Here is a 27,643-nt window from a genome sequence, read left to right on the forward strand (position 1 = left end):
TAACTACATCACCCTCCTTTAATTCCTTGTTAATCGAGTCCTCTATCAGCCACTCTGTTATCTTGCCCAGGATCCAGGTCAGGCTGACAGGCCTATAACTACCTGGATCATCCTGTTTAAAAACTGGCACAACCTTTTCTTTCTTCCAGTCTTTTGGACCTTCCCTGGGGCTCCAGACTTCTTGAAAATCAGCATTAACAGCAGCTCCTTTAAACTCTGGGATGAGACTTATCTGGTTCTGCTGACTTAAAAGGTTTAACCTTAGTAGCTTTTGTTTAACATCCTTCAGAGATACTAGTGGAATGGAAAGAATGTTATTACCAAGTGATAAGATATAATCTGTTTTACCCCAAATACAGAGCAGAAATGTCTACCGAGCATGTCTGCGTTTTCTGCATTATTAGTGATAATTCTACCTTTTCCATATAGTAACAGACCAATACCACTGTCAGGATGAGTTTTAAAAAATGTATTAGGAACAAAACTCATAATCGTCCTTAACTCTACTGGCCACAGATGTCTCCTAGCATCCCTTTGCTTCCCCAATCAATTTCCTACAGTTCCTAACTTCTGATTTATATTCATTCCTATCAACTTCCCCTTTCTTCCATTTATATTTATATACATAAATTTTATAGTTGCCTTTCATTTTCCCTCTAAACAAGGTTGTTTTTTTAACCAGCACAGCTTTCTTCCTCAGTTGTGGAATTGTGGTTTTTGGGAATCACGTAAGGTGTTCTTAAATTATTCCCCTGTTTCTGTGCAGCAGTTGCAAGATGCTTGTGCAAAGGCTTTTGCACAAGAACCCCATGATGCACATACACCAGGAAGAGCCAATGACGTGTGTGAGTGGAGAGACTGCAGGCCAGGGCTGCACTCACAGCACTATGCCAGGCTGAACGTCTTACAGACGGTACTGGCTGAACTGGTGCTTCTGCACACAAGCGTGTGCAAGGTCTGTGTCCCTGCATATAGTTGTGCAAGGCCACGGGACGTTTCCAGTCTTGGTGCGTGTGTCAGGGTCAGTACCAATGGAAGCCTAGTGTCCCTGTGCATGCACACAAACACACTCGTGCAAGGCTAGCATCCTCGTGCACGTGCCATACCTGTGCCAGCGCACTCAGTACTGCCAGTGTCCTGGGGGTGCGAGGGTTACTCACAGTGCAGCACGAGGCTGAAGCGCTCTGAGGTGGTGTTGCCCACCTTCCCCTGGGGCAGCGGGTACTGGACCAGGCACTGGAACTGGGCATCCTTGTCGGCCTTGCTGGGGCGCAGATAGAGGGTGCTGGACACAGACTGCAGCCCTGAGGCCTCCTTCACGGAGCGAGACACCACGTACATGTCTGGGGGGAGAGCAGAGGGGTCAGCACAGGGGTCGGTGCGGGGGGGACAAGAACACAGCGCAGAGCACACAGGGGTCAGCATGTGGGGGGACGAGAGCACAGGGGTCGGTGCAGGAGGGGACGAGAACACAGGGGCCGGCGTGGGGCAGGGGGCGCAGAGATCAGGGCAGGGGGACATGGGAGCACAGGGGCCGGCGTGGGGCAGGGAGCGCAGAGCTCAGGGCGAGGGGCAGGAAGCGCAGATGTCAGGGCAGAGGGGACGAGAGTGTGGGAACACAGGGGTCAGAGTGTGGGGGGGTGAGAGCACAGGGGCTGGCGTGGGGCAGGGGGCGCAGAGGTCAGGGCAGGGGGCAGTGGGGAGAGCAGGGGTCAGAGTGTGGGGGGGTGAGAGCACAGGGGCCGGCGTGGGGCAGGGGGCGCAGAGGTCAGGGCAGGGGGACATGGGAGCGCAGGGCAGGGGGCGCAGATGTCAGGGCGGAGGGGACGAGAGTGTGGGAACACAGGGGTCAGAGTGTGGGGGGGTGAGAGCACAGGGGCTGGCGTGGGGCAGGGGGCGCAGATGTCAGGGCAGGGGGACATGGGAGCACAGGGGCCGGCGTGGGGCAGGGGGCGCAGAGCTCAGGGCGTGGGGCAGGGGGCGCAGATGTCAGGGCAGAGGGGATGAGAGTGTGGGAACACAGGGGTCAGAGTGTGGGGGGGTGAGAGCAGAGGGGCCGGCGTGGGGCAGGGGGCGCAGAGCTCAGGGCAGGGGGACATGGGAGCACAGGGGCCGGCGTGGGGCAGGGGGCGCAGAGCTCAGGGCGTGGGGCAGGGGGCGCAGAGATCAGGGCAGGGGGTCATGGGAGCACAGGGGCCGGCGTGGGGCAGGGGGCGCAGAGATCAGGGCCTGGGGCAGGGGAGAGAGCAGGGGTCAGAGTGTGGGGGGGTGAGAGCACAGGGGCCGGCGTGGGGCAGGGGGCGCAGAGCTCAGGGCAGGGGGACATGGGAGCACAGGGGCCGGCGTGGGGCAGGGGGCGCAGAGCTCAGGGCGTGGGGCAGGGGGCGCAGATGTCAGGGCGGAGGGGACGAGAGTGTGGGAACACAGGGGTCAGAGCGTGGGGGGGTGAGATCACAGGGGCCGGCGTGGGGCAGGGGGCGCAGAGCTCAGGGCGTGGGGCAGGGGGCGCAGAGATCAGGGCAGGGGGACATGGGAGCACAGGGGCCGGCGTGGGGCAGGGGGCGCAGAGCTCAGGGCGTGGGGCAGGGGGCGCAGAGATCAGGGCAGGGGGACATGGGAGCACAGGGGCCGGCGTGGGGCAGGGGGCGCAGAGCTCAGGGCGTGGGGCAGGGGGCGCAGATGTCAGGGCAGAGGGGACGAGAGTGTGGGAACACAGGGGTCAGAGCATGGGGGGGTGAGATCACAGGGGCCGGCGTGGGGCAGGGGGCGCAGAGCTCAGGGCAGGGGGACATGGGAGCACAGGGGCCGGCGTGGGGCAGGGGGCGCAGAGCTCAGGGCGGGGGGCAGTGGGAGCACAGGGGCCGGCGTGGGGCAGGGGGCGCAGAGCTCAGGGCGTGGGTCAGGGGGAGCAGATGTCAGGGCGGAGGGGACGAGAGTGTGGGAACACAGGGGTCAGAGCGTGGGGGGGTGAGATCACAGGGGCCGGCGTGGGGCAGGGGGCGCAGAGCTCAGGGCGTGGGGCAGGGGGCGCAGAGGTCAGGGCAGGGGGACATGGGAGCACAGGGGCCGGCGTGGGGCAGGGGGCGCAGAGCTCAGGGCGTGGGGCAGGGGGCGCAGAGATCAGGGCAGGGGGACATGGGAGCACAGGGGCCGGCGTGGGGCAGGGGGCGCAGAGCTCAGGGCGTGGGGCAGGGGGCGCAGATGTCAGGGCAGAGGGGACGAGAGTGTGGGAACACAGGGGTCAGAGCGTGGGGGGGTGAGATCACAGGGGCCGGCGTGGGGCAGGGGGCGCAGAGCTCAGGGCAGGGGGACATGGGAGCACAGGGGCCGGCGTGGGGCAGGGAGCGCAGAGATCAGGGCAGGGGGACGTGGGAGCACAGGGGCCGGCGTGGGGCAGGGGGCGCAGAGCTCAGGGCAGGGGGACATGGGAGCACAGGGGCCGGCGTGGGGCAGGGGGCGCAGAGCTCAGGGCGTGGGGCAGTGGAGAGAGCAGGGGCAGCACAAGTAGGCGTTTGGGGAACGCGGCTGTTGGGGAGGTGGGCGAGGGGCAAACGGGGGGGGTCCCGGCAATCAGGCAGGGGAGAGCCAGAGGGGCCCAGCAGCAGCGGGGAGGGGCCCGGGGTGGGGGGGGGGGGAGTTGTCTCTGTTACCGTCATTGCGTTCAGTGGGCGCTTCCAGGCGGGCCCCATCCTTGAACCAGCTGATGGTGGGGGAGGGGTTGGCGTTCCGGCTGCTGCAGGTGGCGATCTGGGCACAGGCACATGACATCACTCCCAGCACAGCCCCCCCTTACCCAGCCCCCCTCCCCCCTCACGCAGTGCAGGGACCCCCAGTCAGAGGGAGGTGCCAGGGGCTTGGGACCCCAGTTCCAGAGTGCTGGGTCTGAGTGACCCTCATGAACTGTGGGACCCGACTCCCACCCAGGGAAGGGCCCCCGCTCCCCCAGCTTGGCACCACCCCGTCCGCTCGGTCGCCTCACCTCGGACACCGACCGCTCCATCACGGACAGGATCCCGGGGTTAGCTGTGAGCTCCGGGGGTTCGGGGGGTTCTGCGGGGAGGAGAGCGCGCAAGCGTGAAAACAGAACCGAACCGCACCGGGCCAGGCTGCTGCACAGAACCGGGCCAGACCTGGCTAGGCCCAGCGTGCCCAGCGGGGAGCAATGCGGTGACAGTTACAGAGAACAGGTTCAGCGAGTGGGCGTGTGTGCACAGAACCCCGCCGGGGAGGGGGCTGCAGGGCGAGGGTCAATCGACTCCTGCCCCGTGGAGGCACGAGCAGCCTGGGCTGCAGGGTCACACGTGCAGATGGACGTGCAAGGGACCGGCGTGCAAGGCCCATTCCCTGTAGCATCCATGTCCCTGCACCCACACACAAGTGAGTGGGATCCCTGGGCCTGCCTCAGCGAGCTTGGCCAGAGGCAGCTGCACCCACGGAGCTAGCCCCAAGCTCGCAGGCAGGGGGCTTGCACAAGGAGGAGAGGCTGGCTGGGCCGGCGTGGGGGGCTGAGGGAAGAGGGTGCACTCCCAAGGAAGGGGTGTGGGGTGCAGCGAAGGAGGTGCAGTGCCAGCAGGGGGGAGGGTGTCTACCACCAGCCTGAGAGGGGAAGCTGCGGGGTGCCAGGGCACATGGGGGGGGTCTCTCTCACCGTACACCCGGAGCTGGGCCACCCCCTCGGCGCTGCCTGCGGCCCCTGCTGTCACCTGGCAGGAGAAGGCCCGCTCGTCGCTCACGTCGGCCTTCAGCAGGACCAGGCTGAGATCGGGGTCCATGTGGACACGGTCTGAGTACTCGGTGCCCTGGTCCACCTCCCCACGGTCCCCCTCGCTGTAAGCCACACGCCGCCTCTCCCCGTCCCGGTCCGTCTGGGGGGAGGGGAACAGAGTTAGTGACTCCCCCCTTGCACAAGCGTGTGTGGGATTCACCCCAATGCCCCCTCCTCGCATACATGTGTGAGAGAGTCACCCCCAACAGCTCCCTCGCACATGCATGTGTGGGACACCCCCTTCGCAGCCCTCTCTCTCTCTCTCACACACACACAGGATTCATCCCCGCACTCACGTCACATCCATCCTCCCCTATGGGATTCTCACACCCCCTTTGAGCACAATTGGATTCACACCCACAGCTCCCCCAGGCAGTAGCATAACCCCCACCACGTACAGCGAATCTCCCCGGCCCCCCAGGTGAGGATTCACACCAGCCTCCCCCATGACACCCTCCCTCCGCTGCTTGCACGTGCGTGCCAGGATACTCACGATGAACCATTCCACCAGGCGGGTGTCAGGTGACCCGGTGATACTGTGCGTGCAGGGGATGGTGACCGGGGATCCCAGCAGCACCTCGAGCTGCGCTGGCACTGAGATCTGCACCACAGCCAGGCAGCCTGGGGGGCAGGATGCGGAGAATGAGTGAGATAGGGCCCATAGTTCCCACAAGACCAAGAGCACCCCTGGATGCTCCCTATGGCCCAGTATGGCCAACCCCCCCCCCCCCCGTGGCTCCTTATCCCCCTCCTCCGGTCCCGGAGAATCAATAACCTCCCTCTGGCTTGGTATCCCCACGCCCTCTTCCGTCCCACACAGTCCTGCCCCTAGAGCTCTGCCGATCTTAGGAGCTGGGGGATGGGTGAGGGGCGGGGATGGGGTGAGAGGAGGGAGCGGGGGCAGAGGAAGTGGGAGACTGAAGGGGGTGAGGGGAGGTGGAGGTGGTGGAGGAGAAACCAAATCATAGAATCATAGAACTGGAAGGGACCTCGCGAGATCATCTAGTCCAGTCCCCTGCACTCAAGGCAGGACTAAGTATTATCTAGACCATCCCTGGGGCAGGGGTTTGTCTAACCTGCTCTTAAACATCTCCAAGGATGGAGATTCCACAACATGTTCCAGTGCTTAACCACCCTGACAGTTCCCTAATGTCCAACCTAAACCGCCCTTGCTGCAATTCAAGCCCATTGCTTCTTGTCCTGTCCTCAGAGGTTAAGAACAATTTTTCTCCCTCCTCCTTGTAACAACCTTTTATGTACTTGAAAACTGTTATCGTGTCCCCTCTCAGGCTTCTCTTCTCCAAACTAAACAAAACCAATTTTTTCAATCTTCCCTCATAGCTCATGTTTTCTAGACCGTTAATCATTTTTGTTGCTCTTCTCTGGACTTTCTCCAATTTGTCCACATCTTTCTTGAAATGTGGCACCCAGAACTGGACACAATACTCCAGCTGAGGCCTGATCAGTGCCAAGTAGAACGGAAGAATCACTGCTTGAGTCTTGCTTACAACACTCCTGTTAATACATCCCAAAACGATGTTTGCTTTTTTTGCAACAGTGTTACACTGTTGACTCATATTTAGCTTGTGGTCCACTATGACGCCCAGATCCCTTTCCGCAGTGCTCCTTCCTAGGCAGTCATTTCCCATTTTGTATGTGTGCAACTGATTGTTCCTTCCTACGTGGAGCACTTTGCATTTGTCCTTATTGAATTTCATCCTATTGACTTCAGACCATTTCTCTGGTTTGTCCAGATCATTTTGAATTTTAATCCTATCCTCCAAAGCACTTGCAATCCCTACCAGCTTGGTATCATCCACAAACTTTATAAGTGTACTGTATTCTCTATGCCATTATCTAAATCATTGATGAAGATATTGAACAGAACTGGACCAAGAACCCATCCCTATGGGACCCCAGTAGTTATGCCCCTTCAGCATGACTGCAAACCATCGATAACTACTCTCTGGGAATGGTTTTCCAGATAGTTCTGCATCCACCTTGTAGTAGCTCCATCTAGGTTGTATTTCCCTAGTTTGTTAATGAGAAGGTCATGTGAGACTGTATCAAAAGCCTGACTAAAGTCAAGATATAACACGTCTACCACTTCCCCCCATCCACAAGGCTTGTTTCACTGTCAAAGAAAACTATCAGGTTGGTTTGACATGATTTGTTCTTGACAACTCCATGCTGACTGTTATTTATCACCTCATTATCTTCTATGTGTTTGCAAATTGATTTCTTAATTATTTGCTCCATTATCTTTCCGGGCACAGAAGTTAAGCTCACTGGTCAGTAATTCCCCAGGTTGTCCTTATTTCCCTTGTTATAATGAGCACTAGATTTGCCCTTTTCCAGTCTTCTGGAATCTCTCCCATCTCCCAGGACTTTTCAAAGATAATTGCTAACGGCTCAGATATCTCCTCAGTCAGCTCCTTGACTATTCTAGGATGCATTTCATCAGGTCCTGGTGACTTGGAGACATCTAACTTGTCTAAGTAATTTTTGACTTGTTCTTTCCCTATTTTAGACTCTGATCCTACCTCATTTTCACTGACATTCACTATGTTAGACGTCCAATTGCCACCAACCTCCTTGGTGAAAACCAAAACAAAGACGTCATTAAGGACCTCTGCCATTTCCGCATTTTCTGTTACTGTCTTTCCCCCTCACTGAGTAACAGGCTCACTCTGTCCTTGATCTTCCTCTTGCTTCTCATGTATTTGTAGAGTTTCCTTGTTTCCTTTTATGTCCCTAGCTAGTTTGATCTTGTTTTGTGCCTTGGCCTTTCTAATTTTGTCCCTACATACTTGTGTTATTTGTTTATATTCATCCTTTGTAATTTGACCGAGTTCTCACTTTTTGTAGGACTCTTGTTTGAGTTTTAGATCATTGAAGATCTCCTGGTTAAGCCAGGTGGTCTTTTGCCAGACTTCATATCCTTCCTACACAGTGGGGTAGTTTCCTCTTCTGCCCTTAATAACGTCTCTTTGAAAAACTGCCAATTGTCTTCACTTGTTTCTCCCCTTAGACTTGCTTCCCTTGGGATTTTACCTACTAACTCCCTGAGTTTGCTAAAGTCGCCTTCTTGAAATCCATTGTCTTTATTGTGCTGTTCTCCCTCCTACCATTCCTTAGAATCATGAACTCTACCATTTCGTGATCACTTTCACCCAAGTTGCCTTCCACTTTCAAATTCTCAACCAGTTCCTCACTATTTGTCATAATCAAATCTAGAATAGCCTCCCCCCAGTAGTTTTCTCCATCTTCTGAAATATGGCCTTCTGTTAATTCGTTTAGCTAAGAACCGGAGACAGACCTCCTTCAAAGTCAGCCTGATTACCTTTTGTTCTGCAAGGAAATCCCAACTTGTCAAAGAGGACATGAAATTGTATAAAAGATACTTGGGTCCTTCATCGGGGAAGTTTGAGTGACAAGCCTGAGGTCCCAGTTATGCTGGTATGCCTTGAATATGATATTTAGACATTGGACTATAATCTATTAACTGAATTCTAAAGGAACTCTGCAACTACAAAGCTCACCATCTCTGCCATGAGTCTGAACCTCGGTGAATTGAACTCGGATCTGTATGTATATTGATCTTTTAGCCATACTCTCTCTCTCATTTTTTAATAAATTTTAGTTTAGTTAATAAGAATTGGCTGTAGCATGTGTTTGGGTAAGATCTGAAACATTCGTTAACCTGACAGGTGATGTGTCTGATCCTTTGGGATTGGTAGAATCTTTTCTTTTACATGATGAAATAAGATTTACAGAAATGTTCATCATATTTGACGTGGGTACCGGGATGGAGGCCTCAGGCTGGGCGCTTTAAGGGAACTGTGTGGTTTGGACTCCTGAGTAACCAGGCAGGTAATAAAGAAGCTGTTTTATGCTGGTTGGTGAATCTAAGTATTGGAATATCCACCAGCTTTTTGGGGGTTTGGCTGCCTCATTCTTTGCAGTTCACTCTGAGTGACCACAGCTGGCCCCCACTAGGACCCTGGTCACGAGGTGGAGTCATACTTGGATACACACTCCCACGGGTTAATTGGGTTTTTGGATAAGAACCACACACTTGTCAAAATTTAATTTTGATATTGGAGAGTTTAAGGGTTAAAAATCAGTTACAGTGAGTGACCCCTGATCAAGATCCTGACAGAAAAAGCCTGGAAGAATTGTGCTCACAGAGGGGGTTGTCTTTTAAGAAAAAGGCCCCAGAGCAGGAACTGAAAAATCTGTTACTAGCCAGTGATAAGGAATCAGACCCCGTGAAAATGCTTGCGGTGAGAAACCAGCACCTAGAACTTGAACATAAGCAAAAGATAGCTGATATGGAAGGAGAAGCTGCTGAAAGTGAACGCCTGTGTTTTGAACATGAACAGAGAATGGCAGATATTCGACTGCAGGAACTAGAAGCTAAGGCAAAAGTGAACAGACAAACTCCAACTCAAGAGAATAAAGGAACAACAGGAACTGTATCATCCTGGAAAGCCAGCTCCTCTCACCAGCAAAGATGGGGATAGAATCTCTCCAGTTTGTAGCGATGTTGGTAGGTTGTTTGACTCTAAGCAGTTGTCTGTGTGTAACCAAATATACCCCAAGACTGCCACCTTTTACTGGGAGCTCGGGTGAAGGTAACCCCATAACGTGTGCAGAGAATGTAAACGTCAATGGCAAAAGCTGTTTAGGGCAATGTACAGCTTCTAACATCACTCTTGTTAAAGCAGATCTTGTCAAAGAGGAAGATTATTTACCAAATCAGAGTGTGAATATTGTGATCCTCTATGAATTTATTGTACATGTGCCTTTAGCCAGAATCCATCGTGACTGGAATGGGGTTGAACGTGAAGTTATAGCTGGTGTAAGGAAGATATTGTTGATTGGGGATGATATTAACACTTTGTTCAGTCGAGCTGATGACATAAACCAGCCACAGGAAAGAACTAATCCTGAACCTGTGTCTACCGGGGCAAGGATTTGCCTATGGAGGGTTTCTCCAAGTGTTTGTCTGAGGAAGATGGCTGTTTATCTGTGCAAAGAAGCCGTGCATAGGTGGAAGAAATTTCGGAGTGTCTGTCTGGGCTCTCAGAAGTGAATCTGACATTAGATAGGACTCAGGAAGATGGTTCTCTAGAGCTAATTAAAGTTGGTGACCAGGTGAAAGCCGTAACTGAGGAAGGAAGGGGGACATGTTGGTGAGCAATACATTGCTGGCCAGTAAAGCTTGGGAAAGTCGGCCTGGCCCAGGTAACAGTGATGTGCTTAAAGCAGCTCAGTGGAATAAGACCATTTGTGGAAAACAGCCGTTCGTCTGTTAAGGGAGGGGACGGCAAAGAGAGTTTAGATGAGCACAATTCTCCACACTGGTCACAGGTAAGGGGTAGGTCTAGGGATACTCCTCTTCCACTAACCTGTTCTTCCCAAACGGCTGATTAGACAAAGCCGTCAGCTCAGAAGGCTGCCCCGGCTCATCGGGGTGGCTCCCCACTGGGACCCCGGGCACAGGGTGGGTAAAGCGGGGAGACGGGAGGAGTGATTGGAGTTGGGGGGGAAGTTAGGGGGAGAAGGGAGGGGGTGAAGGGAGTGGGGGGGTTAGGGGAGAAGGGAGGGTGTGGGGGGTTAGGGGGAGAAGGGAGGGGGTGATGGGAGTGGGGGAGAAGCAAGGGGGCGAAGGGAGTGACGGGTTAGGGGGAGAAGGGAGGGGTGTAGGGGGGATTAGGGGGAGAAGGGAGGTGTAGGGGGGGTAGGGGAGAAGGGAGGTGTGGGGGGGTTAGGGGGAGAAGGGAGGGGGTGAAGGGAGTGGCGGGTTAGGGGGAGAAGGAAGGTGGGGGGGGGTAGGGGGTGATGGGAGTGGCGGGTCAGGGGGAGAGGGGAGGTGTGTGGGGGGTTAGGGGGAGAAGGGAGGTGTGGGGGGGTAGAGGGAGAAGGGAGGTGTGGGGGGGGTTAGGGGGAGAAGGGAGGGGGTGAAGGGAGTGGCAGGTTAGGGGGAGAAGGAAGGGGTGTGGGCGGGTTAGGGGGAGAAGGGAGGGGGTGAAGGGAGTGGTGGGTTAGGGGGAGAAGGGAGGTGTGTGGGGGGGTTAGGGGGAGAAGGGAGGTGTGGGGGGGGTTCGGGGGCGATGGGCGGGGGGGAAGGGAGTGGCGGGTTCGGGGGAGAAGGGAGGGGTGGGGGAGGTTAGGGGGAGAAGGGAGGTGTGTGGGGGGGTTAGGGGGAGAAGGGAGGTGTGGGGGGGGTTAGGGGGAGAAGGGAGGGGGTGAAGGGAGTGGCGGGTTAGGGGGAGAAGGGAGGTGTGTGGGGGGGTTAGGGGGAGAAGGGAGGTGTGTGGGGGGTGAGGGGGACAAGGGAGGTGTGGGGGGGGTTAGGGGGAGAAGGGAGGGGGTGAAGGGAGTGGCACGTTAGGGCGCGAAGGTAGGTGAGAGTCACGCGGTTAGAGGGAGAAGGGAGGTGTGGGGGGGGTTAGGGGGAGAAGGGAGGGGGTGAAGGGAGTGGCAGGTTAGGGGGAGAAGGAAGGTGTGTGGGCGGGTTAGGGGGAGAAGGGAGGTGTGGGGGTGTTAGGGGGTGAAGGGAGGTGTGGGCGGGTTAGGGGGAGAAGGAAGGTGTGGGGGGGTTAGGGGGAGAAGGGAGGGGGTGAAGGGAGTGGTGGGTTAGGGGGAGAAGGGAGGTGTGTGGGGGGTTAGGGGGTGAAGGGAGGTGTGGGCGGGTTAGGGGGAGAAAGAAGGTGTGGGGGGGGTAGGGGGAGAAGGGAGGGGGTGAAGGGAGTGGCGGGTTAGGGGGAGAAGGGAGGTGTGTGGGGGGGGTTAGGGGGAGAAGGAAGGTGTGGGGGGGGTTAGGGGGAGAAGGGAGGTGTGGGCGGGTTAGGGGGAGAAGGGAGGTGTGTGGGGGGGTTAGGGGGAGAAAGAAGGTGTGTGGGGTTAGGGGGAGAAGGGAGGGGGTGAAGGGAGTGGTGGGTTAGGGGGAGAAGGGAGGTGTGGGCGGGTTAGGGGGAGAAGGGAGGTGTGTGGGGGGTTAGGGGGTGAAGGGAGGGGGTGAAGGGAGTGGTGGGTTAGGGGGAGAAGGGAGGTGTTGGGGGGGTTAGGGGGAGAAGGGAGGTGTGGGGGGGGTTAGGGGGAGAAGGGAGGTGTGGGGGGGTTAGGGGGTGAAGGGAGGTGTGTGGGGGGGTTAGGGGGAGAAGGGAGGGGGTGAAGGGAGTGGCGTGTTCGGGGAGAAGCGAAGGGGGCAGTGGGAGGAGCAGGGGAGGTGGGGAAGGAGCGTCAGCCGGCAGCAGCTGTTTGAGATTCCAGGCCGGTCCGGCTAAGCTGGGTCTTTGTTTCAGGGTCTTGTCGACACAGACAAGTGCCAGAAACACTCAGTGCCAGGGACACGCTGGGAGAGACCGACCCTGGGGGCGGGGGCCGGGGGGAGACCGACCCTGGGGGCGGGGGCCGGGGGGAGACCGACCCTGGGGGCGGGGGCTGGGGGGAGACAGACCCTGGGGGCAGGACAGACAGAAGGAAGAGACCCGGGTGGGACAGAGGTATCACTACGATGCAGGGAAGATTATGGACTGGAGAGGCAGGGAGCCCCCCACCCCCGGCACTGAGGTGGGCGGGGGGGGGGGCATGGGCAGGCACTTGGCACAGATGGGTGGGGGCATTCACTTGTTTTCCTTCCTGGAAGTAGCTGGGTGATGAGAGGCTTGCCTGGGGTGAGAGGCTGGGCGACAGGGGCCTCGCACTGGTTGGGTGTGTAACACACACAGGAACACTAACACACTCGCAGGTTTGCAGGCAGACACACACTGGCCTGCACACTCTGTGCCCTCCTAACCCTGTCACACACACAATTCAGCCGCACTTTGCTGGCAGGACACACTAGCCAAGCACCAGAGGGCCAGCTTCCCCCCCCCCCACACACACACACATACCAGCCATCACATACTCAAGCACTCACACGCCCACTCAAAGATTTGCACACACACACTCCCACGCACACCCCTCCGGCTGTAGACTCCCAGGTGTGTTTACACGCTCAGGCTTGCACAGGGAAACGCACCTGCATGCAGGCATTAAAACGCCCCCTGCTCGGATACAATTGCATGCACTCTTCCCAACTCCTCCTAAGAGCCCCACTCTGCACCCCCATCTCCAGAGACCGGCCCAGCTGGGACCCAGGCTCCCGGATCAGGGCTCGGACCCTGCCCCTGGTGTGCAGCTAGAACAGTGGGAAGAGCGAATCCCAGGGCATGGCTCTATGGGGACGCAGAGCCCACGGCACTCAGGGGCAGGGGGGCTAGGGGGACAAGTCCCGGTTCTAGTGGCTAGGGGGATGAACCCATAGCACTTGGGGGAAGGGGGGGCTGGATCTCAGTGCTAACGCGCGGGGGAGGGAAAGGGGGGGCTGGGAGGTAATTTTTGCTGCGCTGGCAAGGCGCCTGCAGGGGAGCGGAGCCGAGCTGGGCTGGTGCTTCGGTGCTGTTGGTGAGAAACGGGGGTGGGTGTTTTCCAGACACTTTATTTCTGTTCCCCTTTGTTCCCCTCCCCTGTCTGTCTCATCCCCACCAGCTGAGACCCGACCTCCATCCGTCTGGGCTCAGGCTGGGCGGCTGCTGGCGACTGGGAGGCCAGTGACAGATTAGCCTCGTTAGCAGAGCCCCCGCCGGGGGACAGGACGGTGACAGCTGGTACCATGGAGGCCATGAAGCAAAAGCCCTGGCCAATGCCAGACCCGAGCCATGGGGCCAGAGGAGGCTATGAGGTGGGGGCAGGGACACACCCACCCACCCCGCCCCTGCCCCACACAGTGAGGGGGTCTGAATAAATCCCAAACTTTGCCTAACCTATAACAAAGGGCATCAGGGATGGGAACCCAGGAGTCTTGGTTCCCAGCCCCTCCCCTCCCACTCTAACCCACTAGACCCCCAGCCTGGAAAGAACCCAGGAGTCCTGACTCCACCTCCCCAGCTCTCACCCACTAGGCCTCTGCTCTTACAGACACTTTCCCCAGCTGGTTTCAGAGCCCACCCCTGGCGGGGTTCTTCCCTTTAATCCCCAGAGAACGTGCTCCCCACGTTCCGTCTGGGCTCCAGACACTGGTGGATTAGGCCCCCTCCCAGGGGGACCACCCTGGGGCCCTGGCTGGGCCGATTGTTGGAGGGTCTATGGGCCCAGAGGATGGGACTCCAGACACCCTGCCTGTGGGGGCTCCCGTGTCTCCAGAGCACTGGGGAGGAAGGGGTTACAGGCCAGGCAGGAAGGAGCTGGGAGCAGATTAAACAGTAACAGGTGCTGCTGACCCAGGGAGCAGCTGTCACTGCCTGAACCCGAGCTGGGCAGCAGGAGCTGAGGTGGGGTGGGGAGCAGGAGCTGGGACCCTCCTGCCCCCTGCACACAGTGGGGCACATTCCCTCCACCACATACAGCCAGGGGACTGGGATGGGCGTCTACTCCCACACGCGTGCCAGGGGCCCAGCCAGCCTATCTACGCACATGCAAAGGGGCACATTGGTGCATGTGTGTGCGAAGGGCCCAGCCAGCCTAGTCACGTGTGTGCCAAGGGGAACAGAACACACTGGTGCATGTGTGCAAAGGGCCCAGCCAGCCTATTCACGTGTGCGCCAAGGGGAACAGAACACACTGGTGCATGTGTGTGCAAAGGGCCCAGCCAGCCTATTCACGTGTGTGCCAAGGGGAACAGAACACACTGGTGCATGTGTGTGCAAAGGGCCCAGCCAGCCTATTCACGTGTGTGCCACGGGGAACAGAACACACTGGTGCATGTGTGTGAAGGGCCCAGCCAGCCTATTCACGTGTGTGCCAAGGGGAACAGAACACACTGGTGCATGTGTGCGAAGGGCCCAGCCAGCCTATTCACGTGTGCGCCAAGGGGAACAGAACACACTGGTGCATGTGTGCGAAGGGCCCAGCCAGCCTATTCACGTGTGTGCCACGGGGAACAGAACACACTGGTGCATGTGTGTGCAAAGGGCCCAGCCAGCCTATTCACGTGTGTGCCAAGGGGAACAGAACACACTGGTGCATGTGTGTGCAAAGGGCCCAGCCAGTCCTATTCACGTGTGTGCCACGGGGAACAGAACACACTGGTGCATGTGTGTGCAAAGGGCCCAGCCAGCCTATTCACGTGTGTGCCAAGGGGAACAGAACACACTGGTGCATGTGTGTGAAGGGCCCAGCCAGCCTATTCACGTGTGTGCCACGGGGAACAGAACACACTGGTGCATGTGTGTGCAAAGGGCCCAGCCAGCCTATTCACGTGTGTGCCAAGGGGAACAGAACACACTGGTGCATGTGTGTGAAGGGCCCAGCCAGCCTATTCACGTGTGTGCCAAGGGGAACAGAACACACTGGTGCATGTGTGTGCAAAGGGCCCAGCCAGCCTATTCACGTGTGTGCCAAGGGGAACAGAACACACTGGTGCATGTGTGTGCAAAGGGCCCAGCCAGTCCTATTCACGTGTGTGCCAAGGGGAACAGAACACACTGGTGCATGTGTGTGAAGGGCCCAGCCAGCCTATTCACGTGTGTGCCAAGGGGAACAGAACACACTGGTGCATGTGTGTGCAAAGGGCCCAGCCAGTCCTATCCAGACATGCGCCGAGGGGCACAGGACATGCTCAGTGGTGCATGTGTGTGCACAGGACCCAGGGTGCACTCGACCCATCCGTGTGCAAGGGGCGGGCTCAGGACACGCTCCTGTGAGTACATACAGCCAAGGGCACAGCCTGCCATCCATGCCACCCACCCAGTGGCGCTGGCATCCTGGGAAGGATTCTCCGCTCCCTACTCTCCATGTCCGTTCATTGCACCAGCTCCACCCCCAGCCCGGGGTCTCCCCCCTACCCTGCTCCCCCACCCCCGGCCTGTGCTGCCGTGAGAAAGTCCAGGTCCAAGGCCTGGCTATGAATAGCATCGCCCAGCCCCGAAGTCCCAGAGCAGCTAGAAATAACCCCGGTGAAGGACTTTCCTACTATCTGTCCGGTGGGGGTGTGCAGAGCGGGACTGTTTATCTGCTGCTTCCCAGACCATGGACTGCCTGGCATGGCACGCAGCCCTGAGTCACGCCCAGCTACCCTGGCTAATTAACATGGGGAGCCCCGGGCGGGCGCCTCTGCCAGACAGAGCTCCAGACGTCCAGACCCATGGGGACAGGCAGCAAGGAGCAGAGGGAGGGGCTGGGGGCCAGGACTCCTGGGTTCTCTCCCTGGCTCTGGGAGGGGAGTGGGGTCTGGTGGTTAGAGCAGGGAGGGCTGGGGGCCAGGACTCCTGGGTTCTCTCCCTGGTTCTGGGAGGGGAGTGGGGTCTGGTGGGTTGGTGTGGGGCCAGGGCTGGGGACCGGGACTCTCCCCGACTGTTCAGAGGGGCTGTGTCCCGCACTGCAAAGACAACCAGGGAAAGATGAGAGCTGGGGAGAGGGAGCCAGGTGGGTAGGGGGGCAGGTGCTGAGCAGCGAAGGGTATCCCTTGTGCAATGGGACCATGCTGGCAGGCACCTGAAACCCTGTCTCCTACCCTCCCCCACATGCCCCAGGGCACAGAGCAGGGCAGGGAGGATGGCCCTGGGGGGCCTACAGCCGCCCCTGGGCAGTGCAGTGGTGGGGGTGTGGAGGAGACCGGCCGGCTCCACTCAGACACACCTGGGTGATGTTATCAGGGCGCAGGCTGGAATGTGCATGGCTGGGGGCGGGGAAGCGCCAGCTGGGGCAGAGACGTCGCCTGCCCCTGCCTGAGAGCACCGAGCGGAACCAGTCTCACCCCCCACCCCCGGCCAGGCTGATCTCGGTGCAGCCCCCCTGTGGAGCCCACTGCGACACTGAACCATGCAATGTGCCCCCCTTCCTGGGCCAATCTCCGGGTGCACAGGCCCCCTCACTCCACCATCTGCACCATGCAGCCACACTCCAATCCCTCCCCCGGCTCGGCCTGGCCAATCTCAGCATGCTTCCCCCCCCCCCCCCCGGCACTGGCTGTGCCAAGGCACGGGCCCCACCCGGCTGTGCCAAGGCAGCCGTCTCTCTCCCCCACTCCCCACCCGGAGGCCAGGTTGGTCTCCCTAGGCCACACTAAGTGTGGTTCTTCAGGGAGAGTCTCCCATTTTCCCAGCCCTGGGGCTGGGCTGGGACCCAACTGTTCTGTGCTGGGGCCAGGCTGGGGGAGAGGGGACCCCGTTTGTGCTGCGCCAGGGTGGGCGGAGTGGGGCTGCCAGGCGCAGAGCCCAGGAGGCTGGGAAAAGCTACCGCAGGGGCCAGGAATGCAGGCGGCAGGAGCAGAGCAAACAACGGGCTGGGGCATGTTTGGGTAGAGATGGGCGGGGGAGGCAGCTCCCAAACCCACCCCCCTCCAGGCATCCCTGCCTCATTCCAGCTCCCCCTCCCAGCACCCACCCATCCACCTCCCTGACAGCTGCCAACACTCATATCTGCCCACCCGTGCCAGCCCCCAGCGCCGCCAGCATCCACAGAGCCCTGAGCCAGGGGCGCGACCTCCAGCATTCCAGAAACCAGGGGGAGCCGGGACTGCCGGGTTCTACCTCCAGCTCTGGGAGGGGAGTGGGGTCTAGTGGTTAGAGGAGGCAGGGCTGGGAGCCAGGATTGCCGGGTTCTACCCCCAGCTCTGGGAGGGGGAGTGGGGTCTAGGGGTTAGAGGAGGCAGGGCTGGGAGCCAGGATTGCCGGGTTCTACCCCCAGCTCTGGGAGGGGAGTGGGGTCTAGGGGTTAGAGGAGGCAGGGCTGGGAGCCAGGATTGCCGGGTTCTACCCCCAGCTCTGGGAGGGGAGTGGGGTCTAGGGGTTAGAGGAGGCAGGGCTGGGAGCCAGGACTGCTGGGTTTTCTCCCAGCTCTGGTACAGGAGTTCATGCTGCACGCAGAGGGGAGAGCAGTACCCCCCCCCCCCCCCCCGCACACACACAAATAATTGCTGTGGCTTTTCTCATCTTGTCACCTGGCTGGTGAGTGACTGAACACAAAGTCACTGATCCCCAGAAATGTGCCAGGGTGTGTGTGGGGTGCTGGAGGGCAGGTGGGGAGAGGAGTGGGGAGGGGGTGAGGAAGGTTTGCAGCGGGAGAGGGGACAGGCTGAAGGGGCACAAGGGATGGGTGGGAGAGGGGGAGATCACACTAAATTCCCTTTGACCTTCCCAGACCCCTTTAAATCCCCCACTGCTTTTAAACCATTAATTAAAGGGGGGGTCTCTCTAACAAGGGGCTCTGCCCCCCCATCCAGACCCAGCTACAAAGATAATGGGGGGGGGGCTGAGCCATCAGCCCCCCAAACCCAGCCCCCCACCCTACACAGCGTCCCCTCCCTCTGCCCTCCCCGTACACCCAGCCCCCCAACCTACAGTTACCCCTGCCCCTGTCCTCCCCCCACACCGCAGCCCGCAACTACCCCTCCTCCCACACCAGCCCCCCACCCTACTCAGCTACAGCTCCCCTGCACCCCCCACTCTACACAGCTACCCCTCCCCCTGCCCTCCCCCCACCCTACACAGCCTCCCCTTCCCCGCATCCCCCCACACCAGCCCCCACCCTACACAGCTTCCCCTCCCCCTGCCCTCCCCAGCCCCCGCTCCTCTGCCCCGGCGAGGGGGAGAAGGGTCCTGCCAGGGGGCTCAGCCTGGCAGGTGACTGTTCCAGGGATGGGGATTGTGCCCCCTGGCCCCGGCAGGGAGGGGCGGAGACGAGACCCGGGGAGCCCCTGCCGGGTGAGGCGGGAGCAGCCCAGGGTCGGGGTGGGGGGGGGCAGAGGGGCTCGCAGATGCCCCCCCAATCCCAGACTAAAGTTCACATTGCGGGGGGGGGGGGGGGGCTCTGGGGCACGGGCTGGGCAGCGGAGGGGCCTGAGGGTCCAGCGCCTGGGGCGGCCGGGGCGCACGGTGAGGGGCGCCCGGTGCCTACCTGGGCGACCGATCAGAGCCAGAAGCAGGAGGCCCCGCAGCGGGCAGCCGGACTGGCCCATGGTGTCCGCGGCCGGGAGAAACTGTAAGTAACTCCCGGAGCCCGTCCCGGACTCCAGCCCCCCGAGCCCGGCTCGCCCCGCCCCCGAGCCCGGCTTGCTCCGCCCCCGACCCCCGGAGCCCGGCTCGCCCGGCCCCCAAACACCCCCTGCCCAGAGAGGGCGGGGACTACGGGCCGTGCGAGCCGGGACCCCTGCAGCCCTCACCCCACCAGGGACCCCCGCCCCCTAAAGCCCATTGGATCCCCTTCTCCCCGGCCAGCCCCACTCCCCGCCTTAGCCTGCCTCCCCCCTCGCCCCTGCAAGGCCCTGCCCCTGCCCTTCTCCCCATCTAACCCCGCAGCGCCTCCTGCTGAATCCCGGGGCAAGGGGTCCCTCCCGCTGTCGGGGTGATAGCCAAGGGTCAGGGTCTGCACCGGGGGAACCGACCGGCCACTGGAGCCCTGGGTTCTTCCCAGGCCCGTTGGGATCCGTTTACCACTCAGACAGGCCCAAGTAGGTCTGGTATCCAGACCCTGACAGGCCTGGGGAGAACCCAGGAGTCCTGGGTGCCAGCTCCCTCCTCCTCTAACCCACTGGACCCCACCCCACTCCCAGAGACAGAACCCAGGAGTCCTGGCTCCCAGCCCCCACAACACCCACAAGCCAGGGACAGAACCCAGGAGTCCTGGATCCCAGCCCCCACCCCACCCCACAGCCAGGGACAGAACCAGGAGTCCTGGCTCCCAGCCCCCACAACACCCACAAGCCAGGGACAGAACCCAGGAGTCCTGGATCCCAGCCCCCACCTCACCCCACCCCACAGCCAGGGACAGAACCAGGAGTCCTGGCTCCCAGCCCAACCCCACAGCCAGGGAAAGAACCAGGAGTCCTGGCTCCCAACCCCCACCCCACCCCACAGCCAGGGACAGAACCAGGAGTTCTGGCTCCCAGCCCCCACAACACCCACAAGCCAGGGACAGAACCCAGGAGTCCTGGATCCCAGCCCCCACCTCACCCCACCCCACAGCCAGGGACAGAACCAGGAGTCCTGGCTCCCAGCCCCCACCCCACAGCCAGGGACAGAACCCAGGAGTCCTGGCTCCCCCATCCCATCCATCCAAGACCACTTCCAGCCCAGGGCCTGACCTTTCTTTGCTCTCAACATGCTGCCACCTGCCCCTCACCTTCCCCTTCCAGAGGCTGCATATTCCACATTCCTGTCTCAGGGTCTGGGGGCATCCCCCAAACCTGGGTCAAAGGTCACCCCTGACTGGGGGAAAGGCCAGGATTGGTGACAGCGAGCGCAAAGGGAGGGGATGGAGAATGGGACATGGGGCCTTTCCCCTCTAGGAGGCGCCGGCGTCGATCTGGCCCCAGGGTGCTGGGAGGATGGGGGCACTGGCTGGGCTGGGGAGCTGATCCCCTGTAGTGCTGCTTAGCTGGGCCCGGAAGTGTGTTTCCACCTCCCCTGCCTGCTCTCTGCAGCCCTGGGCCAGGGCCAGGGGGTGGGGGGGCTGGGCTGCCAGCCCAGAGCTGGGGATTAATGGCAGCCTGGCTGGCAGCAGCCCCACAGCACACTGCAAATCACGAGCCTGGTGCATCAGAGACATCCCACCGGGCCCCCCAACCTGGTGCAGGGCACTGAGCATCATGGGAGCAGCCCCCTAGGGTACCCCAGCCCACCCTGCCCCCCTTCCCTGGATCTGCTCCCTCTGGTCTGGGAGCCCTTTGTTTCAGGGAGGTTGTAATCTGAGCCGGCTGAACCTGGCCGCCTGCGCTTTGCCTTGTAGGCTTGCGGGGTGTGTGACAGAGAGAGGGGGAGAGAGACACCAGGCAGGTAAGCATGAGGAATGGGTGAATGGGTGTGCATTCACAAATCCATGTGTGCAAGAAGCACACTCGCAAGTGTCCACAAAGAAGTGTTCACGAGTGTGCATGAGTGTGTGAAGCGGTAGGGAGCTGTGTGAGTGTGTACAAAGCTGGGGTAGTGTTCTGCACGGGGGGATGCCCAGGAGGCTCTGGCTGATGTGCAGAGGAGGGTGTATCAGGAACTAAGCTGCAGGCCCCGTGGTTAGGCCGGGCCTGAGGGATGGAGCCAGAGTTGGTCGTCAGGAACCGTGGCCAGGGCCAGGACACAGGAATCAGGAACAAAGCGAGGAAGCAGGAGCCAGGCACAGACAGGCCTCAGGCACCCAGCCAGCTGAAAGGGGAAAGGCTGACGCAGGGGCCCAGCCAGCACTGGTGTGCCCATTAACACACACACACACACACACACACACACACACACACACACACAAGCAAGCTGGGCTAAGTCAGACCCGGGTCACAGCCAGACACTAGCAGACACATCAATTAACACCTATGCGTGCACACACGCACACACACACACACACACAAACACACACACCCACAGACACACCCACAAACTGGGCTGAGTCAGACCCAGGGGCACAGCCGGACACTAGCACACACATCAATGAACACCTACATGTGCACACGCACACACACACACACACACACACACTGGGCTGGGTCAGACCCAAGGTCACAGTCAGACTCTAGCACACACATCAATGCACACCTATGCGCGCACACACACACATTGGGCTGGGTCAGACCCAGGGGCACAGCCAGCACTAGTGTGCCCATTCTCTCTCTCTCTCTCTCTCTCTCTCTCTCTCTCTCTCTCTCTCTCTCTCACACACACACACACACACACACACACAGGGCTGGCTCAGCCAGACACTGGTGTGCACACTAGCACATGCACTAGTGCACACGTGCACACACTGGGCTGGGTCAGAGCCAGGGGCCCAACAGCACCCGCAGCTCTTGCAGGGCCGAGCTGGGATCCTGCGGCTCCGTTGGTTCATCACAGGCAGCAGCGTCACCGTGTGGCCAGTCCAAGAAATGCGCAGGGATGGAGCCGCCGGGAAAGTCCCCCGGTTGTCGTTTTCCCAAAGGGGCTGGCGGGGGCAGCAGGAGCCAACCAGCGCTGCCCGGGGGGGGGGGGCATTTCCCCAGGCCCCACTGTGGGGCCCCCACGAGAATATCGTATTTTATAGTCTTGCAACTTTGTTTTATGGAACAGGGCCCCAAAATTGCTTTGCCCCAGGCCCCCTGAACCCTCTGGGCGGCCCTGGAGCCAGGCGCCTCTGCGAGTTGTGCCCAGTATTGGGGTGAAGGCTCAGGGCTGGGAGCCTCACATCCTGGGTTCTGTCCCCGGCTCCATGTCGGGTGACCACCTTGTACGTTGCCCAGGGCCTTTCAGCGGGGATAAGGCAAAGCGCCACATTGATTGGTAATACAGGTATCAGTCCACACTGTGTCCTACGCACAGGAGATAGAACTTGGGTCATGTTTTCACCCCTCTTAGCTCATAGAGCCGAGAAGCGATTACACTCACACTCACACACACACACACGCACACACACTCACACGCACACACACAAGCGCACACACTCACACTCTCACATGCGCACACACACGCGCACACACTCACACACACACACACACACACACACACTCCGTCTTGTTGTTGTTACCAAGTAGTTGCTCCCCTTAACTTCACTGGCCAGGTGAGTTAGATGGGGGAGGGGATGGAGCCGGGCTTCTGCCGATCCGGATCGATGCTCCCATGTTGACGAGACCCGGGGTCCTCTGCAAGACACCTCACATTTATAGCAGCTTCCCTCTCATGCAAATCTGTACCAGATTCAAAATCCATGTTTGTGTCCATTGGTCCTTTGTGCTGCTTCTCTCTGGGTGCTGTCCCAATGCTGTTCAAAGAGGGTGTTTTCAAAAGCAGGTGCTGGTGGCTTCTAACCCCCAAGGCCGTCAGTATGTCTGCTCTTCGCCAGTCAGCCCACTGGACAGGTTTTATTGTCCTGGGTCTGGCTTCCATCCCCTCTCCAAGGGCTGCAGCTGTCTGGAGATGCTGCCTTCCATGCCTTGCTCAGGCACACCTCGTTCATTCGACGGGGCAACTGATTAAAACGGGGGGTGGGAGGGGGGATCTTATTCTACTCTGAGCAAAAAGACATTTTTCTTCTACCTTGACTATCCTTAGGGGCGATAACATTGTACCCAGGCTCGATACAAAGTTTCTAGATAAGGATTTGATGCAAAGTTCCTATATCAAAGGACTTGATACCAAGTTGTTTGACAACAGAGGTTACGTACGGAAAGACTTAACGCAAGGTTCTATGAAGAGGCACAATGCAAAGTCACATGACAACGATACACACTTCTGTGAAGATGCTTCATGCAGAGATTTATCTACAGCCAGACAGCAAATGTGAAACAATCGGGACGGGGGTGGGGGGTAATAGGAGCCTATATAAGAAAAAGACCCAAAAACTGGGACTTTCCCTATAAAATCAGGACATCTGGTCACTCTAGTAGTGTGAGGGGAGTGGGGGCTGGTGGTTAGAGCGGGGGGGCTGGGAGCCAGGACTCCTGGGTTTTCTCCCCGGCTCTGGGAGGGGAGTGGGGGCTGGTACTTAGAGCAGGGGGGGCTGGGAGCCAGGACTCCTGGGTTCTGTCCCCGGCTCTGGGAGGGGAGTGGGGGCTGGTGGTTAGAGCGGGGGGGCTGGGAGCCAGGACTCCTGGGTTTTCTCCCCGGCTCTGGGAGGGGAGTGGGGGCTGGTACTTAGAGCAGGGGGGGCTGGGAGCCAGGACTCCTGGGTTCTGTCCCCGGCTCTGGGAGGGGAGTGGGGGCTGGTGGTTAGAGCAGGGGGGGCTGGGAGCCAGGACTCCTGGGTTTTCTCCCCAGCTCTGGGAGGGGAATGGGGGCTGGTGGTTAGAGCAGGGGGGGCTGGGAGCCAGGACTCCTGGGTTTTCTCCCCAGCTCTGGGAGGGGAATGGGGGCTGGTACGTAGAGCAGGGAGGGCTGGGAGCCAGGACTCCTGGGTTCTGTCCCTGGCTCTGGGAGGGGAGTGGGGGCTGGTGGGTTAGAGCAGGGGGGGCTGGGAGCCAGGACTCCTGGGTTTTCTCCCCAGCTCTGGGAGGGGAGTAGGGGCTGGTGGGTTAGAGCAGGGGGGGCTGGGAACCAGGACTCCTGGGTTCTCTCCCCAGCTCTGGGAGGGGAGTGGGGGGGCTGGTGGGTTAGAGCAGACAGGCTGGGAGCCAGGACTCCTGGGTTCTCTCCCTGGTTCTGCCACTAATGCTGTGTGCATCCCCGTTGAGCTGCCTCTATTAACCCAGTGGCAGCATGTCTATGATGCATTGGCATTGAGACAGTGGCAGGTGCTGTGAGTGGTGAGCCCAACGTGGAAGCCCACCGGAGCAGCGGGCGCCAGGGATAATTACCCTGATGATGAAGGAGAAGACACTTGTCTGCAGCAGGAGCCCTTTTCTAACTCGTCCCAAAGCCCCAGCATCTCCAGCACACCCACTTCGTCTCTCCCCCAGCACTGGGCACACTTGGTCCTGATCATGGGTCTGTCTACAAGGACCAACATGCGAGGGGGGTTTGCAAACAGAAGCTCTTGAATGTCACAGGCCAAGGCAGAGCTGGGAGCTGGAGCCTGAGAGTCTGACTGGGATAAGGGGCCATGTCTCAGTGAGACGGGCAGAGCTTCCCCATGGAGCAGCTGCCCCCCCGGGAGGGACCTCCAGCCTGCCTCTGTCTCCCTCTGCACTGGCCTGTGAAGCCAAAGAGACCCCGGCCCCATGCTGGCATCCTGGGACGTGCTGGTGGGGAAGCAAACCTGACAGGGCCTCCACGCTTGTCTCGGGGCTCGTCCACACTGGAACGTGAGTTCGGACTAAGGGAGGGTGAGGACTGAAAGTGCCACAACTGTTGCGGAATCACTTTAAACGTGGATTCAGATCCGTGGGGGCTGAGCAAGGGAAGGGGAGCGGCTCGGGGTTCACAGGCAGCGTCGCTTGGGACAGCAGCAAAAGCCACAAAGCCCAAGACTGAACTGAAATCAGTGGCTGTACCCCCCCGTCACTTCATACACACACCCTGTGTGTGTCCCACAATCCCCTCGCACACACACCCTGTGTGTCCCCCATCACAATCCCCTCATACACACACCCTGTGTGTCCCACAATCCCCTCGCACACACACCCTGTGTGTCCCACAATCCCCTCACACACACACCCTGTGTGTCCCCCATCACAATCCCCTCACACACACACCATGTCCCCCCCCACACAATCCCTCCCACAGACCCTGTGTCCCCCCAGCCCACTCTTCTCCCACCCCCACCCCATATATAAAAAGTTAAATTTCAGTGTCAGAAGGACCCAGCTGGTCCTCAGCTGGTGTAAACTGGTGACAGCCCCTTGGGCTGGATGGTCGTTTACTGATTGACCCCCCAGCTGGGCTCTGGGCCCACTGACTCCAATGGAGCCAAGGCCGATTTACACCAGCTGGGCTCTGGCCCAGGAAAGGAGCTCCCCCCGCAGGACTCCGGAAGCAGACACAGGCTCTGTGGTATCCCAGCTCATCCAGTGACGGGCCCACCAGCAAACCCTGAACTTGAGACAAAGCAATTAAGACTCAGAAGCAGGAACTGGCTGTAATGGCGTGGAAGAGGGGTACAGAGCCGTGTATCCTGGAGCTGGAAGTTGGGGTCCTGGTGACTGCTGCGGTGGGACCAGACCCCAAGGACTCTAGCTGGAAGCAAACCCAACCTGAGTGAAAGGGGCGGGGGGGAGGGGGATTTTGCTGGCCAGTGAAAGGTCTCTCATAGCTGGTAGCTGTGAGCCCACAGCTGGATCAGGGTCTCTTTCCCTTTTGGGGGACACAGGAGTGTCTGCCCCAGAGGGGAACCCAGAGAGGAATTTCAGGTATCCTGCCTCCACCATGGTCAGTGTTCAAGGCTCTGGCAGTAAGTTCAGGAGGCGGGTGTGACCTTGCAGCCCATATGGTTTTATAAAAATATGCTAATGAGTGAATATAGTGTAACTGGAATATGCTTCATGCAAAAGGTCTCTTGTAAGTCATCATTACAAAGCTTATAATCCACTGAGTGTGATCATCCTGTTACCCTGCCCATCAAGGCAGGAATGTAGCTGAGGTGCGAACCTGGCGTGTTTGTCTCTGACCCTGCCCATCCCCGGTGGTAGGCTCCCAAGGGGCCTTGCAGTGACCCCAACCCTAACTCTGCTCCTTTAACCAAGGTTAGGACACTGAGATTGGGGGACCCCTGTTGTGATAGGGGCTGCACAGACACTCGCTAACAGGGTGGTCTGCCCCCTTTAAGGAGGCAGGATCCCTGGGGTCAGCCATCCCTTTAAGCAACAGGTGTTCAAGGGAGCAGCTACCCAGGTGGGGAATGGTGCCAGATGTCAGTTAGGAGCCACCGGAACATGCAAAAACCCTCCTTTGGGCCCCTCCTCGGGGCTGAGTGCAGGCAGATATCTGGGGAGGGTCCCTGTCTGCATCATGCCCAGCCCCATGGAGGGGGGCTGTGGACCCTGAACCACAGGGTGGGGGTGTGAGTCCAGGCAGGAGGCCGGTAGGAAAATCTCTCCACTGAGGTCAGGGGCTGGCTGAGCTCCCTGGTGCAGAGGGACCCGGGAGCTGGGAACCAGGGTGAAGCAGCAGCCCAAGGGGGTTGGGGCCGGGCCTGAGAGGCTGTGCTGGGCTGAACTGACAGAACAAATCAGCCCCCAGAACGGGGGACGTTGTCCCAAGTGCTTCTGGCTGTGAGTGAGGAACTGACTGCAGGGGCCCTGCAGGGGCCCCTTGTGCCACAAGGGGGCGTGCTCTGGGTCAGCGCTGCCACCCCCTGGCTGAGATGGGCACTTGTGTTGTGCTGATCCTTGCAGAGACCCCCTGGAGCAGGGCACCCCTTTGTGCTGGGGGCTGCACAGAGCCCCTGAGATGGGGGTCCCCATGGTGCTCGGTGCTGCACAGAGCAGCCCCCCGTCGCTGCAGAGACACCGTGGGATGGCCCCTGCCTTGACCAGCTCACAGTCTCAAAGCCAAAGGCAGGATCACGCTCCAGCTGGGAGCGGAGGCCTGGACAGCAGCAGGGACTGGCCTGAGAGCTCCCAGGGAGTCATCAGCGGAGCTGGGAATTGAACCCAGGAGTCCGGGGGCCAGCCTGGAGCCTGAACCATCAGGGCAGCCTGGCCCCGCTTTGGATCCAGCCCAGGTGGGGCTTTTCCCCCAGGCAGCACTGACTGATCTGGCCCTGGGGCAGGGCTGTGGGGAAGGGACATGGGTCTTTTCTCTATCACCCCCCTGTTCCCTAACTGCCTAGCAGGAATGGGGGATTGGGCAAGTCACCCTGAGAGGGCTGCTGGCTCAGCAGGCACCCGATCAAGGGGCAGATGGGGGTCTGGGATATTGGGGTGTAGGTCTCCCAAGGAAGGTAACCAATCCACATTCAGTGAGTTGTGCAAGGAGAGGCCACACTCCTCCAGTCTCAGCTAGGGTGGGCACCATTCCCGGGGCCCCAGGACTCCTGGGTTCTATCCGTGGCTCTGGGAGGGGAGTGGGGTCTGGAGGGTTGAGGGGGGCATGCCCGGGAGCCAGGACTCCTGGGTTCTATCCCTGGCTCTGGGAGGGGAGTGGGGTCTGGAGAGTTGAGGGGGGCATGCCCGGGAGCCAGGACTCCTGGGTTCTATCCCTGGCTCTGGGAGGGGAGTGGGGTCTGGAGAGTTGAGGGGGGCATGCCCGGGAGCCAGGACTCCTGGGTTCTATCCCTGGCTCTGGGAGGGGAGTGGGGTCTGGAGAGTTGAGGGGGGCATGCCCGGGAGCCAGGACTCCTGGGTTCTATCCCTGGCTCTGGGAGGGGAGTAGGGTCTGGAGGGTTGAGGGGGGCATGCCCGGGAGCCAGGACTCCTGGGTTCTATCCATGGCTCTGGGAGGGGAGTGAGGTATGTCCGGGAGCCCGGACTCCTGGGTTCTCTCCCTGGCTCTGGGAGGGGAGTGGGGTCTGGAGGGTTGAGGGGGGCATGCCCGGGAGCCAGGACTCCTGGGTTCTATC

General features: G+C 59.7%; 1 protein-coding gene across 2 annotated transcripts in view; it reads right to left on the bottom strand.

Annotated features, from left to right (window-relative positions):
- BCAM (basal cell adhesion molecule (Lutheran blood group)) overlaps positions 1–18,781 on the bottom strand; it is a 29,355-nt gene extending 10,574 nt beyond the window's left edge. For both annotated transcript variants that reach the window (XM_045001618.1, XM_045001617.1), the window contains exons 1-6: positions 18,653–18,781; positions 5,259–5,386; positions 4,649–4,865; positions 3,980–4,050; positions 3,651–3,747; positions 1,161–1,343 (exon numbers count right to left, since the gene is read on the bottom strand). In XM_045001618.1, coding sequence (XP_044857553.1) covers positions 1,161–1,343; positions 3,651–3,747; positions 3,980–4,050; positions 4,649–4,865; positions 5,259–5,386; positions 18,653–18,713 — 757 coding nt within the window. In that variant the 5' untranslated portion in view covers positions 18,714–18,781. The remainder of the gene's footprint in view (positions 1–1,160; positions 1,344–3,650; positions 3,748–3,979; positions 4,051–4,648; positions 4,866–5,258; positions 5,387–18,652) is intronic.
- Positions 18,782–27,643: the final 8,862 nt, after the last annotated feature.

The sequence above is a fragment of the Mauremys mutica genome, unplaced genomic scaffold, assembly GCF_020497125.1.
Source record: "Mauremys mutica isolate MM-2020 ecotype Southern unplaced genomic scaffold, ASM2049712v1 Super-Scaffold_339, whole genome shotgun sequence".
NCBI lineage: Eukaryota > Metazoa > Chordata > Testudines > Geoemydidae > Mauremys > Mauremys mutica.